The following is a 16,543-nucleotide window of genomic DNA, read 5'->3' on the forward strand; positions in this document are numbered from 1 at the left end:
AGTAACCTTTGGCAGTATTCACATGTAATTCCCGAGTTTCATTCTGCCCACACCAAATGACACCCCCTTTACAAATGGCCTGCTCCATGTAACTGTCAATTCTCATTCTTGTGTGTGGTGCTCCAAGTTTAACATTTTATAGCCAATTCTTAAAAACCTTTTCAAGGTATTGTTATTATCCCAGTCTCAGGTGAGTAAACACATTCAGAAACTTGAATAATTTCATTAAAATTCAATTGTCAATAAATGGCAGAGTTGGAATTCCAATGGTGTCTGTCCTTTTGAACTGAGTTCTTAACCTCTCTATATATCATATTTAAAAAGTCCTATATAGGGACCAGCAGATGGCATAATGGTTACTTGCTGGACTCCAATTTAGTCGCCCATGGTGAGTCCCAGACCCAGTGGCTTAAAACTCAAACTCACACTGGGCATGTGTGTGTGTGTGTGTGTGTGTGTGTGTGCCCAATTCCCGAGAGGAGAATGGTGAAGGGATTGTACCATGATTTCTCGCTTTCTGTCTTTGTCTCTCTGGTGAGAGCATGTTCACTATAGCCAAAAAGACCTCTCTTAAAAAAGTACTAATTAAATAAATTTCCAGGTTCTTTCTTTGTTGTTGCTGCTATTCTTGCATATAGCCTTGACAAGTTTTGTTTGTTTGTTTGTTTGTTTGTTTTTTGCTTTCTTGTGATTTATTATAATTTATTGTGAATAAAGTCATAGAAAATTGTTTGGTTTAGCTCTCAGCAGCCCGCTCCTGAGCTCTGAGGAAGTTTACCTTCTTCTGGGCTACCCGATCTTTCTTCTGCCAAGGGACATCTTGGGACGATTCCACCTCTTCTTAACTTCTTTCTTGGGTTTCTTTTCATAGACTGGGTTCTCTCGAATAGCAGTGTGAGCTTTCTTACACATCTCCTCCATGTCTGGAGTTACATTGTTCTTTATGTACTGAGAGAACTGTTTCTTGTAAGTGTCTTCATCTTCTTCCATTAGGTAACGCATGTAGTCCGCAACGTTCTGGCCCATGATGTGCTTCCGATGGACTTCTGCATTAGATTCCTTGCTTTCAGAATCATAACCAGTGAATCGTTTGGTACTGTGAGGGATAGATAAGCCTCCATCCACCGCTCCTTTCAGGGCCCCAAAAACTTTATTGCCAGTGGTGGTTCTGGCAAGGCCTGCATCCAAATAGCAGGTGAAGGCACCAGGTTGACCATCGATGCTTTCTACATTGTACTCATCTCCGGTCACTTCCACTTGACCTTCACAGATCTTGTCCATGTCAAACCTATTGAGAAGCCTGCAGGCCAGCAGCAGGCCAGTACAATATGCTGTGGCATCACTTCTCAGGCCAACCTTCACACCGTATTTTGGTAGTTCATGTACATAGGCTGTGCAGACTATCATACCCCTTCTATATGGGCATTAGCAATCTGACAAATGATATCTCTGTTAGTTATACGAACTATCCTCCTGTATTTGGGTGTGCTGTACTTATTTTTATCCTGGATCACCAAGCGTTTCCGAGCATAGTAATCAGTTTTACCCTCTCGTCGTCTTCTAAATTTCACTTGGTATCTCTTAAAGTAGGCCTTATTCTTGACGACTTTAACAAATCCCATCCTGCGGAACAGTGACCAGAGGCCGCAGCCGACCTGCAGGCCCCTAGACTTGACAAGTTTTGATACATGTGTCTTAGCATAGTGGGATCTTTCCTGCTTACTCAACATTAACAAAAGTGCCTAGTGCTGATATATGTACAACTCTGTATATAGTAAAAATCTTTCTCAATATTTACAGATGTGCTTGGTCAGCATTAAACACCTCCAATGATGTACAGTGAACGTGTCAAGGCTCATTTGAGTTCAGTCATTGCTACCTGTGTTTGTTCAGTGTAGGTTACTTAAATAGACCTAGCAGCAGAAATTATGTACTGAGAAATGTGAAGTTAAACCACTAACAGAGGAAATTTTAGGTTAGAGAATTAAAAAACGCATGTGTAGGGACCAGGAGTTGGTATAATGGCTATGTCACTGGACTCCCAAGTAGTCGACTGCAGTTTGAGTTCTGGACCCGGTGGCTTAAAACTCATGCCAGGCACATGTGCGTGCGTGCCCAAGATCCTGAGAGGAGAATGGAAAAGAAGGGATTGCGGTGTGGCAATCCCCCAGGGGGGTAATTTCCTGCTTTCTTTCTCTCTGTCTCTCTCCGTCTTCCTGGTGAGCACATGCACCCTATAGCCAAAACTTCTCCAAAGGGGGAAAAAATACATGTGTAAAGATACTCAAAAAGCTATTAAAAAAAAAGAATTAAAGTAAGAGTTTTTGGTTGCAAACATTTTTGAAATCCATACTTTTTTCATAATAGACATTCTCCATGAACTTTTTGAAGAACCCTCTATTATTGATGCTACATTGCATAACAGGGTGTAGAATGGTCAATGTTAAAATGAGGCCATTCTAGAATGATCCATATGATAATGGGTTAAAGGTTGGCTATATCTACAAATACTTATAGACATATTTATATACATGAGTCGGTATATACATATGAATTTCCCTACTCTGTCTGCCGAGAGATCCTAGGAGCAACAATTCCCTTTACTAAGTGCACATCATTTTATGTTGCCTCAATATTTGTTTTTAAATATGTTTAATTTTCTCATAGCACAGGTAAGGCTTAGCCCCCTTGATAGTTTCTAATACTATATCCCACCCAAATGGCTCCAGCCACAGCCAGAGATAAGAACTTTGAACTTTGAAGCATCTCTGCCTCCTAGCAAGAAACAGAAGAGTTGGAATTCCAATGGGGTCTGTGCTCTTGAACTGAGTTCTTAACCTCTCTATATATCATATTTTAAAAAGTACTAAATAGGGACCAGCAGATGGTATAATGGTTACTTGCTGGACTCCCACGTAGTCGACCATGGTGAGTCCCAAATCCAGTGGCTTAAAACTCACACCAGGCACATGTGCATGTGTGTCCAAATCCTAAGAGATTGGAGGAGAAAGGATTGCGCCATGATTTCTCACTTTCTGTCTTGTCTTCTGACTTGCCCTACACTTTCTGTAAATGGACCATTCAGGTATTTTCCTGTGGTCTGCATCCTAGTCCCCAACACATACCGTTAATTGCTAAGCCCATTTCTCTGCCCTAAAGAGGGGGGGAAGCAGTCCAGGTGCACTGTACAACACCCAGGGTCTGTAAGGGCTTAAAACTCTTAACCTTTCACACTGTGGTTGTGTCATTAAAGCTGTACCTGCGATCTGATCCCTGAAGGGAAGGCTGCCCTGAGGAGACTCATACAGGTGAACTTCCTGCTAGTGTTCTGCTGGGTGCTGGTAGCTGCTGGGGACAGTAACTATCAACTAAGTTAATAATGAAATTCAAGAAGATTCATTCAAAACATACTCCAGTAGCAAAGAGCACACCCAGTCTCAGATCTTGGTTTCTAATACCATTTTTCAATGAAAAGAAATAGGAGTTCAGGGAAAAAAATGAACAATCCTTGTTCTGAGACTGAAAACATATACAATGATTGTAGAGTATCTTATACTACTAGAGAGTAAAAATGTATTGGGGGAAGAAGAAAGAAAAAGAAAAACACAATTAAGCGGTTATGTCAAAAGGACATTGAAGCCAACTGAAAGGGCTCCCAATGTTCAAAGGTAGAATTATTTGAGCAATAAAATAAATGATGTAGGATTGGAATATAACATAAAGTATAAAATATATATCTATGAGTTTATACTAATATAAGAAACTGAATAAGTACATAAATGGAAAATAGGTAAGTTTCTTTCCTACAGAAGAATTCTGAGTAATTATGTAAATACTCAGACTTCCAGAAGTAGACTACATAATAAATTCCCACATCGTATGTTCAGGCAATACGTATGATTTCCTTCTGAACAGTCCAGAAAAGAGGAGGGGGATAAATATTTGTACAGTGGAGAAACCTTACCAGTACTACTTCACCCAGGGCATCAAAATTAGCAGCAGAAGTGATAAGTCATGTTGACACTATATACTTTCTTTTTTTTTTTTTTGAGAGGTTTTTAAGAACGCATGTGCTTGCCAGAAAGAGAAAGACAGAGAGATAGAAAGCGAGAAATCACCCCCCAGGGGGGATGGCCATGGCACAATCCCTTCTCCTCCATTCTCCTCTCCGGATATTGGGCATATACACTGCCCGTCATGAGTTTAAGCCATCGGGTCCGGGACTTGAGTTGCGGTCGACTACATGGGAGTCTAGCAACATAGCCATTACGCTAACTGCTGGTCAATTGATATTATATACTCTTGACACGATGTGATGAAAATGGTACTTTGCCTTTGTGGTCTTTTCTGGGACCAGCAGATGGCATAATGGTTACGTTACTGGACTCCCATGTAGTCAACTGTGGTCTGAGTACTAGGTCTGGCGGCTTACAACATGACAGGTGTGTGTGTGTGTGTGCCAAAAAATCCCAAGAGGAGAATGGAGGAGGAGGGATTGTGCAATGGCCATCTCCCCAGGGGGGTGATATCTTGCTTTCTGTCTCTCTGTCTCTGGTGAGTGCAGATGCCCTATAACAAAAAATCTCTCAAAAACAAAATAAAAAAATAAAAATCTGAATAAAATATAAACTTTAATAATGATATATCAATGTGAGTTCTTCACTATCTGTAAAAACATACATTTTTTTAAAAGAAATATTTATTTACTTAATTCCATGTTATTATTATTATTATTTCAATTTGAGCAGAAAGAGAGAAAGAGAAAACAAGAAAGCAAGCTGTCAGGTCCAGGACTTGAACCGCAGTCAACCATGTGGAAATCCCTTTAACCACCATACCACCTGTCAGCCCAAAATGTACATTATTAATGTAAGATGTTAATAGTAGGGGAAATGGCCTGGGGATATAAGCAGTCTCTGTACTGTGCTTCTGATTTTTCAGTAAATTTCAGACTACTCTAAAATAAAAATGTTATTTAAAAAATATCAGTGAAGGGCCAGCAGGTGGCATGGTGGTTAAGGAATTCCCACATGGCTGACCATGGTTCAAGTCCCGGACCTGGTGGCTTGCTTTCTCCCTCTCTCTCTTTCTGTCTTTGACAAAATTCATGTGAAAAATAATAATAACAGTAAATAAATAAATAATTCTTTTAAAAAATATATCAATGAAGCCAATACTTAGGTTGACTGATTTGTTAAAGGGAAGGAGGTCCCTCTCTAATATAATTCTCCACACTTTAATACACACCTGCACACAACATACAGATATGCAGATTTATAGAAATATGTAGACATCTACACACACACTTGTTTATAGGTGTGTTTATTCACAGAAATATAAAACACCGTAAGTGCCTAAATTTTTAAGGAAATGTAACGGGCCAACAGTACCAGCTGAAGGCTGTCTTCTCTGTATGCTCAACTGAAAAAGTCAGACCTTGCCCAGCAACTCATAAAGCTCGCTCTTGAGGTAGCCCCAACTCATAAGGTATTAACTGTCTATGGTGTTAGTGAGGTCCTGAAACAAAAGGACCTAACCCTCAACAATAACCTCTAGAGCAAAAGATGTTTAATACAGGTCACATATGTAATTCTATATTTTCTAGTAGCCACATTTCAAAAAGTAAAAAGAAACAAGTGAAATTAGTTTTAATAGTATTTAACTCATTATATACAAAATATTATCATTTACTATGTGTCAATAGCCACATTTCAAGTGCTCAACAGCTACAAGCTACATGTAGACTTCACGACCCTAGAGCCATATTTAAAAAAAAAAAAATTGCCAGAAGGTATGCGAGTTCACTGGAGAGAGGAAATGAGAAAGCATCCCCCATGGGGAATGAATGATCACATCACAATCTCTTCACTTCTGTCTCTCCCTTGTTTCAGGATATTGGGAAGGTAGGCACATGCATCTGGCATGTTTCTGGAGTCACCAGGCCCCAGGACTTGAACCACGTAATCAGCCATATGCAGATCCAACCACTTTAACCACCATACCATGGGATGGCCCGAGTCACATGTAGTTTAGGCACAATACAAGTATTCATAAATAAAAGCAGATTCTTTAAAAGTCTTTCACCATAACCACCTCGCAAAAGGCAAGAGAATCATGAACAATGTTTATGGTTAAATCCATACATTGCAAAGTCTCAATGGTCTCCAAAACCTTCCAGGGCCTGAGATAAACTAATCCACCAGACTCAAGTATTTCCTTCCAGAAAGGACATTAGTCTTGCCCTCCCACTTTCCTTTGTTCCTGTTTCTCTCCTTGACATTCTGAGTTCAAAGCTTACCTCCAATTTCATACTCAAAAGCTCCCAATCACTAGCTTCTTTTCATATTAAGTGCTCATCAATGGAAATTCACCTAACATTAAGCCCAGAAAGGAAACAAGAACTGAAGTACAAGTTTCCTTTAAGAATGTAATTAAGGGATCAGCAGATGGCACAGTGGTTATGTTTCTGAGGAGCACACCCACCCTAAGGCAAAAACCTCTTTTTTAAAAAAAGAATGCACTTAATATGACAGCCTAAAGACTGGCTAATCTTACCAGCTGTTGTCTTTAAATGACCAACAGTATCACTAAAGGCTACTTTATCATGTAGTTCCACTCTCTAAGAACAATGTTACATGTGTTATATGTTTTGTTTCACTTGATTTTTACAACTTTCTAAGGTTGAAATTATCTGCTCTCCCCCAGTCCCATCTTCCAGATGGAGGAGGAAGGCTTAGAGATGCCAAGTAACTTGTCCATGATTATACATTTATTGTGGTAAGTAGCGGAACTGGATACTAAACAAATCTGATACCATGTCTGAGTAGTAGCCATTTTGCCATAATACTTTCTTGATACATTTCTGACTAGGACAACTAAATAGGGTTCCCCATAACCATTTATCTCTCTGTAAATGATGAAGTCAGGCAACTAACAAGTAAAGCAACACTTTAGGATCTTCAGGAAGCCTGTTTGATGTACTGGAGCTTTTGTACTACCGAAAGAATCACCTACCTAGGAATTCAATTCCATCACTACAGGAAAAGGAACTTTTCAATAAAGTATTTGTTGTGATTTCTGCTCATCCATTTTCCTAACTTTCCCACCGATAAGTAATCATTAAAAATCAATTTCAAATATAGTGCTGTAAAAATATTGAGAAGGAATTCCCCCATTTTAATAATCCAATTACTAAATTAATTAAAATTCACATACTTTAGTCTAAGAGTCATCTTTTTATTGTTTAAAACATATACAGAATAATCTAGTTTTTTTAAAATAAAGTTTTAAAATGTCTACTCTTTCCTATTCTCTTTGTAAATAACACTTTAATACACTGTACCCACACAACAGCGAATAAAGTTTATTTCAGTAGATGCTACCTAATTTATTTAATTTAAGTAAGTTAATATAATGGGAGAATGAACTGCTATTGCTAGAAAGTTTGCATCAATTTTTTTTTTTTAATGTTTTTGCTATGGGATGCATGCACTTTCTGTCCCCAGTGGGGATGTTTTTGCCACAATGTCCTCCATTCTCCTCTTAGGATTTTGGGCATACACAAACACATGCTCAGTGTGTTTCTCAAGTTGCTGGGTCGGAGACTCAAACCACCTAGTCAATTATGTAGGATCCAACAACTTAGCCACCATACCACCTGGTGGCCCAGTTTGCTCCAATTTTTAACCTACTTAATCTACACAAAGTATAGTTCAAGTCTTCTGTGTTAATTTTAGCCAAGCACCACTACCACTAATGATATCCAGAGAGAGATTATAATTACTTTTACTTGCACTGTTTTTCCCCATGGCTGTACATATTAATTTCTACTAGTCTACAGACACAGATGTGTATTTGAAATAAATTAATGGATATATTTTAAATCTTTTTTCTATTTATTAAGTAGAAACATACTATAAAAGGAGCAAGCACAAGTTATTATAAAGAAAGGAACTACTGCATTTTTAAGAATTATGATTATTCAATTATTCAAGTTGGCATTTTTCCAGTGCCAACAATACGGTCTCTTTTTAATTGTAACACAGCTGCTATGTTTGGGTGTGACATTTTATTACTGTTAAGGAGAAGCATGACTTTATTTTAAAGGTTCTTAATTCAAAAGTTTCCTTCTATATGGTAAGAATTGCTACACTAAAATATAAAAAGCAAAAAATAATAATAGTAACCCTCAACAGTGCCAAAATCTGTTTTCTTAGGAACAATTTTCACAAGTTTATATTCTAGAGATGACTTCATTACCTTATAAAACAGCTTCCTAATATAAGAGCTACTAGCCCAAAGAAATGTTTCTGTTGCTAAGAGGATTACAGTTTAAAATAACCAAAAATCCAACTGAAACCACAAGTCCTAATGTTCTGAGGTTCCAGGACTCAGTCAAAGAAATTAGTCTCCAACAACAGTGACAACAAAAATCAAGATCTCGGGCAGCAGAGAAAAGCAGAACTGCAGAGAAGAGGTGAGGTGATGTATCATGAAGTAATGAGGTCATCAGCCACTTTCTCCACAAAAATCCCTGAGATAGCAGAGCTTGGAGTTATGTGCTACCTTGGCCCTCTCTTCTTGTTCCCTTACTTGGACTCATAAACTCTTTAAGACATCATCAATCTTCTCCAGAACTAACTAAGCCTTCAGGAGATGAGAGGAGTGTAAGTTCTTGGATCCTGGCTTCAAGTAAATATCCCTATTAACAGAAAATAGGTGCGGAGAGGGGAGGAGGGGAAGAAAAAGAAATAAGGGAAGAAAATTACTTACAAACATGTAAATGTGGGAGGAAGTAGGGAAAAAAAAATGACAATTAGGCCCAGAAAAAAGTATCGCTGGCACCACAAACTCAACTGACTTAATGGGAAAGTGAAGTTGTTCACCAGTTCACAGATGGATTAGCTCTTCCTTTTCTACACTTTATATCCCAGAGACAAGGATGGGACAAGTATAGCAGCCCAGTGTAATTACCTTAACAAAATTAAACCAGAAAGTTAAACTCTTATTTGCAACTAAGTACTTAAGTATGCATTTAGAGAAAGATAAACTCTGAAACATCTTACAAGCAAGTCACAAGTTATCATATTTATATTTATCTGCCCACTCAAACATTTTCTGAGCCTCTAGTAAGTAAATGTCAAAGAAATCAGACACAGCTTCCACCTTTACACGTTTGACAGTCTAGCATGTAAAGTAAGGTGTGACAAAACACACATATACACTTCCACATGGAACATGTAAAGTTTTAAAAGTGAGATAATGATTGTGCACCAAGTTTTACATAAAATTGGGCGATGGACTCCCAGGAAGGTTAATAAACAAGAAATGGGGGTGGAGGTATGAAAAATGCTAGTGATAATAGCAACCAACACACAAGAAAGGGCTTTACATTTATCCTTTAATCTTCACAACAATTCTGTAAGAGGTACTATTCTCCCCATTTTACCAAGAAACGTTGAGCTAGGTTAAGAATGTTGCCTAAAGAGGGACAACTTCCAAATAGTGGAGTGGGATTTAATTCCAAGGATCTTGGCTATCAACTCTATTTGTCACATGTAGTCATAACATTATTATTACTAACACAACAGTAATTAGAGATGAAGTGATTAGACCAAGGTTGCAAGGGCCCAAGGAATGTCGATTTTTGGGGGGCAACCAGAGGCAAGTGGTGTAGACCCCCACCTGGTTCATATTATACTTAATTCAAGACTCCAGAAGAAGTAGCTTAGAACAGCAGTCCTGTTAGTAATAATAAACACAACAGCAATTGTGTTAGTAATAACGTGTGGTTGTATAATGCACATCCATGATGTAAATATTTTCATGTTCTTTGAATATTTACATCTCTATATATTTCAAATGAAAAAATAAGACCCAGAGAACCTTTCGTTCCCAAGGGTACACAAGTTAAAGGGTGGTAGAGTCAGGATTTAAATCCAGCAGGTTGGAGATTCTGAGGGCTCTTTTCCTTTTTTCAAAAGATTCATTTAATTTTACGTATTTATTATAATTATTATTATTTTCTAAATTGACCAGAGAGAGAGAGAGAAGGAAAGCGAGAAAGCAAGTCTCCAGGTCTTCGATTCCCAACAGCGACAAACCATGTAGGAGTCCAGTGCCTTAACCACTACGCCGCCTGCCGGCTCTTTTCAAAGCAAGCCACAACCCAGCACCAACTCTTTAACCTCAACCAAGTCAAATCCCATTCCTTCCAGGGGATTGGGAGGTGAGGCACGGGGGCCGGCAGCACCACACTGGCTGAGGCCGCGTTCTACCGCCCCAGCCTCCCGATTCTCCGGACCACCCCCTGCCGGCCGGGCAGGACTCTCACCAGGCGGGAGCCGGGGGACCCTCGCAATCTTGTTAGTGATCTCTGCAGTGAGCACCGCAAAGTCCTGCTCATAGCCTTCGAAGTCGGATGACATGGCAGTTCTGGAGTGATGGTCCCAGGCTGGAGTCTAAGGTCGGGGGAGGGGCCACGCAAAGCAGGGGACCGCGGTTTAGGGACCCCTGACGGGACCCTCTCGGGGAAGATTAGAGCTGAGAACCGGGGACAGCTCCCAGTCCAGCCGCTTCCTGGTTGTCCGTGGAAACCTCGGTCCTCCGGAAATTGACATGCGCACGATTTTTAGATTCCGCTCAAGCTTCAAGATTAAGAAATTCGTTAAGAAAAAACGCCCCAAATAATGCTCCCCAACAACCTAAGAAAATATGCAAATTCTTAAGGATCACCGGAAATGCTCCTCCCCCGACTCCATGTGCTGGGAAACGACTCCCGCTCCCTAAGCTACAGGTAAGAGGAGCTTGCTTCCCAAGGGAAGTATAATGCGGCCGGCGTCCCGGAAGTGGCTCTGACGGAGACTGCGCAGGGAACCTGAGCGGGAGAGTAGCAGCGGGGGCGCTGGCGGAGAGTCGCACGGGTCATTGCAGGTTCCGCACTTTTGCCCCTCCAACCAGGATTTGCTTTCTCCCTCCCCTGGACTGAGACGCCTATGAAGGAGTTATCCGAGGAGGAGAAAATCTGTTCCGGGTGAGCCCAGGCCGACCCCAATATCGATGGCTGAGGAGTGGGCACCAGGGATCACGCTGAGGTGGGAGTTAAGGCAGGGAACGACTGTAACCGTGATTTTGGCGGTCCTCGCCCCACCCGAGTGGGCCACACCCTCTTGAATGTCGAGTGTAACCTCAACTACCAGGTGGTTCCGCCCTTGAGTGAGGATTTCTAAGCGCCCTGCTGCGTGACACGGGGCGCGTGGGGGGCGCGGGGGGTGGGGGGGGAATAAGGCTATTGCGTGAGGGTTTCCCATCCCTCACCCACCCCAGATCTCTTCCCCGCCTTACTCCAGCTCAGCCAGAAATACCTTTCTAAAAATCTCATTCGCCTCGCAGCAGTCCTGCCTTTCCTGTTCCCCAGCTCCCGGCGAGCACTTCCCTTTCTTTTTAACTCACATCTTTGCCTTCGTGTTCATTTTCATATTTTTTTTTCCTATACTCATTCTACACACATACCCTCTCTCTTCTCCTGTCCTCCACTTCCTCTTTGTTTTCACTGTCCTTTGGCCCAGTGAATGTTGATACTTTGGGACAATGATGTATACCGTGTCTGGCTTATTTTTGACTTAATTCAAAACTCGATAAGAGGCAGCATAGAACTCCGGAAACGGAATTTAATGACTTCTATTCTGAGTCCTACTGTTATTTACTTGCGACCTTGGTGTAATCACTTGGCCTCTCTAAGCCAATTTCTGGTCTATGAAGGAAGCTGTATTAGATCCAACCCTTAGGCCCTGATTCCCAGCTTTAATATTGTCTTCTGGAATCATTCACTAAATGAGTCACAGTGCCCTAATTAGTTGGGAAGGAAGGAATTAAAACAGGTCCTTTTGAATCTTATATTCCAGCTTACATGCCATTCAAACTTGAACCATATTTTGAATAAGTTTACAGTAATTCTTTTTTGACATCTGACAAGACACTCGTCTGATAGTTGCGTACTTCTGACATGCTTTTGTTTAGGTGCTTACTGGAATTAATAAATATGGTAGATAATAACATTTTTTACATAACTTTCCCACTTTTTCTCTTTTAGATTGGGATTCAAACCAAGATTTTGGGTTCTTCTAGTTAAGATAAAGAGCTCTGAGTGTTTACCAGTGAAAATGGCATAATCTGCATTAACTCCCACAACTTGAAGGCATGACAATTAAGGAATACACATGGACTTGTGGCACATGGAAATGTGTGCACAGAAAAAGAAAATTTGTAATTCTTTTAAAATTTGTAACTCCTCACCAAAATGGGTACATTCTGCTCAGTTATCAAGTTTGAAAATCTCCAAGAATTAAAGAGACTGTGTCACTGGGGCCCCATCATAGCCCTTGGGGTTATAGCAATATGTTCTACAATGGCCATGATTGACTCTGTGTTGTGGTATTGGCCCCTACATACAACTGGAGGAAGTGTGAATTTCATCATGTTAATTAATTGGACCGTTATGATTGTTTATAATTACTTCAATGCCATGTTTGTTGGTCCTGGCTTTGTTCCACTGGGGTGGAAACCGGTAAGAAAAGTTTCATTACGATGATGAACTCTAGTGATAATCTTATGTTTAGTTTTTGTCTTATGTGCTGGCTAATATTAAACCTGGTCTACTCTTTGTCCTGGTAGAGACTAGGTACTAGGTATATTACTCTAATTTATATTCAGAAATAATTTCATAGCTATTTGAAGATAATGATTCATATTAGCATTCCCTAAAGTAATTTCATTGATTATTTGTCCTGCATCAAAAAATAAAAAATGTGGAGGTAGGGGCTGGGGTGGTTCCATTGTCACAAATTTACAAAATACATATCATATGCCTCCCTCTTATAATTTCACAACGTGATTTGGCACTAGAATTTTTTTTAATATAATATATTAACATTTTTCAGAACTTATTATAGAAAAGCACTTTAGAAACTGCTAGTTTAAATTATAATGTTTTAAAGTCATTGCAGTAAAATTACAATGTTGGGAACTATAGTACAAATCAATTTATAGAAAGTATATGTGTTTGAATGGCCATGTTCCTCAATAAACAAAATCATCTGGTAGTTTGTTAGAAAGGCAGAATTTTGAGTTCCATTGCAGACCTACTAAATCAGAGTCATCTCTCCTTTTTTTTAAAGTTTTTGCAATAGGGCTCTTTGGAGTTAGACAGGGAGGGAAGTGAGAAACCACCCCCTGAGGCATGGGGGTTGGCCACGCCGTAGTCCTTTCTTCTCCATTCTCCTCTAGGGATTTTGGGCTTGAATGCACATGTACCTGCTGTGTTTTTCGTGCTGCTGATCCAGGGCTTGAACTGCCATCAGCCATCACCCATGTGGGACTCCAGTGCCTTAACCACCACACCACCAGCTGGCCCCAGAGTCTTCATTTTTAAGAAAATCCTCAGGTGATTCTTAGGTATGTAGATGTTGAAGAAACACTGATGTGTATATTTACTGTATGTGATATACTATTTTGCCAGGAGCCCTGCTTCAGCCAGTCAACCCACCCCGGCGGGAGCAGGGCTCCGGCACTATTTGAACTGGATATAGAGATAGATAATACATGATTCTTACTACACAAAAGCTTATAACTAAGAAACCAGTGCACTCATTGCAAATAACTGACCTATACAGTAGAATAAATGAATACTATTGAAGGTAGAACTGAATATTTTCATCTAAGGACAAAAGAGGGGAGTAGGAATTTCCACAGGAGATGGGAAAGAGGGCATCTCAGATTAAGAGAATGGTGGAAAGCCTTGAGTGACTGAGAAAGAAGTTATGTAGTTGCAGACAAGGCTGAAACAAGGACAGATGATGGACCGTCTCAAATACATGAGAAATTGTTAGACTCTAGGGAGTTATTAGAGATTTTCAAGAAGAGCTCTGACACAGAGTTGTGTTATTGGAATATCATTGTGACAATACACTGTATTAGAGAGAAACTAGCTCCCCAGTGCAGTAGCAAAGTGTTGCTCAAGACATGCTGTATCCTGTATGAGGACTACAGTTTGAATCCCTGGCCTAGTCAGCCTGAAACGTACCAGGCAGCTTCCTGAATACCCAAGATCCATTGAGCTGGAGTTCTGGAAAGGGCTCGTGATATAGGCAGGCTTTGTGGAGGGCACTCATCTCATGTTCTTTCACATGTGCGTGCATGCACTCTATCATGAATAATGAAAGAAATTATATTAAAATGAAAAAAGAAACTGCAGTGAAGGAGACTAGTGAGAAAGTAGTTAAAATGGTTCACAGAAGGGGAGGTGACAGTGGTAATCCCAAAGAGGGGGCGGATCCTAAAAAGTATTAACTTGTGCTTGAATTCCCCCCTCTAAAATATCTGCCACGTTGCCAACTACCTTTTTCTGGACTCTTCTCATTCTGCTAACAGTTGGGATAAGTAGATCCAACTAGTGATACTAGATTTGGATGGAGCATGGGGAAGAGAAATTACTACTGACTTCTGAATCCTTGGAATAAGGATATTTCTCTTATCAAAAAAAAGCATGTTCTCTTACTTAAAAACATGTTAGCTCGAGTAAAAGGATTAGAAATGCCAGTTAGGATTCCGTCCTTATCCCATCTCCCATTAAAGAAAATATGATAGGAAAGCATTTATCCATAAAACCTGATGTGTTATTACTTGAATTCAGGTATCTTTTGTATTTTTGTTTTTATTTTGCTGCCAAGGAAAATTCTCAGGATAGCATGTATCTCCAGTATTGTAAAGTCTGTCAAGCTTACAAGGCACCACGTTCTCATCACTGCAGAAAGTGTAACAGGTATTTCTTTTTTTGCTGCTCATTGGGGGCTGAGCTATTCTACTACTGGTTCTGGGTGATATTTCTGGTTTTTTCCTTCTACCACATCAATCCTAATTTTATGCTTTGCGAGTTGGCCACTTTATAAAAAACATTGATAGAATACTTAAGTTTTCATAGTCTCCATTTTACATTTAAGTTATCAATACAAATAAGTTTCATTTTTTGTTATAAGTGAAAAGATTTTTCTGGAAAAATACAGATTTACTTCGCCTTTTGCCCTGCAACAGGAGGCTTAAAAGTTATACCTTTGGTGCGTTTCCATATATTAATAGGAATATTAATTAGCTGTGTGTGTCAGCTGTCATCTTGATGAGTTTTAGAATTGTTCTGAGTATAAATTATAAAGGAGATCCCTTTTTCTTATTACTTGACATATGTTTATACTTTACACAAATCTATTATAAATAATTTCAGATATCTGTCATAACAAGTGTGGCTTTTTTTTTTTAGAGGTTTTTGCCTAAGGGTGTGTGTCCTGGGTGCGGGAGGGAGATAGAGACAGTGAGAGGGAAAGTGAGAAATTACTCCCCCAAGGGGAATGGCCACACTGCACTCCCTTCTCCAGTTTCCTCCCAGAATCTTGGGCATGCACGCACACATGCTCAGTGTGATTTTCAAGTCATGGATCCAGGACACGAACTACAGGTCAGCCATGCGAGAGTCCAGCAGTATAACCATACCCCATCTGCTGGTCCCTATCACAGGTGTTTTAATATCAAAAACATAATTGGAAGAAAACCGAGTCACTAAAATATGTGAAATAAACTAGGATCTTTTTAATGAACAGCTGTATACACTAATTAGAAATTTGGGAAACCATTGAAGGCAGATAAAATTTGGATTGAGGCCAGGAAATTTTCTTCTAGCAACAATAAGAGATAAGAACACAATACAACTTTGCTTATTCTATCTACTACATCATAAATTCCAGAGTTAGTTTACTTAACTCGAAGAGTCCACATTTAAAGGATACCATAAGAAAAGGAAGGAAGTTACAAGTGTCTCTTTGGGCCCATCAACAAGATTTATAAGTGGTCTTGTTGAGTCTCCGTTGAACTCCACTTCATCACTTCATTTCTGAGCTAGAGGAACCATGCTCTTTTTTTAATAATGAACCTCTCAGTGGGCCTCCTGACTTCTTTAAACAAGCTCACTTGTAACGGACAGCTTTTCATCAGAAGCTGTTATAAGGCTTACCCTATCTTGCGTTGTTTGGAATTTCAAAGGAGTCACTGTTCATAATTGTTTAAAGCCTCATAAAGACTTTCTGTTTTATGAAGTGTAATTCCCCTGGACTCATGGACATGCTAGACTCCTATTTGCTTGATCTTTTGAAGACCAAAGTTATTTAAAGTAGACAGAATTTTCTACCTCATGTTTCATGTAAATTTTTCTTGTTAGATGTGTGATGAAGATGGACCATCACTGTCCTTGGATCAACAACTGTTGTGGTTACCAAAATCATGCTTCGTTCATACTGTTTCTCCTTTTAGCACCACTGGGTTGTATCCATGCTGCTTTCATTTTTGTTATGACTATGTACACACAGCTTTATAATCGGGTAAGTCAATAAATTTGTTATAAAATCCTTCAGATTAAATGGGAGTCAACAATATTATTTAAGTGATTCCTTTTCAAGATATGCTTCCTGTCATCTTAAGTGTCGAAAGAGAACTTTTCTTT

General features: G+C 39.6%; 2 protein-coding genes and 1 pseudogene across 6 annotated transcripts in view; 1 reads left to right on the forward strand and 2 right to left on the reverse strand.

Annotated features, from left to right (window-relative positions):
- Window positions 1–10,771, reverse strand: part of VTI1A (vesicle transport through interaction with t-SNAREs 1A) — a 109,906-nt gene extending 99,135 nt beyond the window's left edge. For both annotated transcript variants that reach the window (XM_014589935.2, XM_014589936.2), the window contains exon 1: window positions 10,334–10,771. In XM_014589935.2, the coding sequence (XP_014445421.1) occupies window positions 10,334–10,427 (94 nt within the window). In that variant the 5' untranslated portion in view covers window positions 10,428–10,771. The remainder of the gene's footprint in view (window positions 1–10,333) is intronic.
- Window positions 708–1,664, reverse strand: LOC106735443 (60S ribosomal protein L5 pseudogene; annotated as a pseudogene).
- A 102-nt stretch (window positions 10,772–10,873) lies between the features above and the next one.
- The window catches only part of ZDHHC6 (zDHHC palmitoyltransferase 6), a 19,514-nt gene continuing 13,844 nt past the window's right edge, over window positions 10,874–16,543 (forward strand). The window contains exons 1-4 of one of the 4 annotated variants that reach the window (XM_006153923.3): window positions 10,874–11,093; window positions 12,092–12,565; window positions 14,727–14,818; window positions 16,262–16,421. In XM_006153923.3, the coding sequence (XP_006153985.1) occupies window positions 12,299–12,565; window positions 14,727–14,818; window positions 16,262–16,421 (519 nt within the window). In that variant the 5' untranslated portion in view covers window positions 10,874–11,093; window positions 12,092–12,298. Of the gene's footprint in view, window positions 11,094–12,091; window positions 12,566–14,726; window positions 14,819–16,261; window positions 16,422–16,543 lie in introns of those variants that run through there. The other 3 variants (XM_006153922.3, XM_006153924.3, XM_027773988.1) reach the window with 3 other exon arrangements.

Source organism: Tupaia chinensis, unplaced genomic scaffold (genome assembly GCF_000334495.1).
Source record: "Tupaia chinensis unplaced genomic scaffold, TupChi_1.0 Scaffold000392_1, whole genome shotgun sequence".
NCBI classification, from domain to species: Eukaryota; Metazoa; Chordata; class Mammalia; order Scandentia; family Tupaiidae; genus Tupaia; species Tupaia belangeri.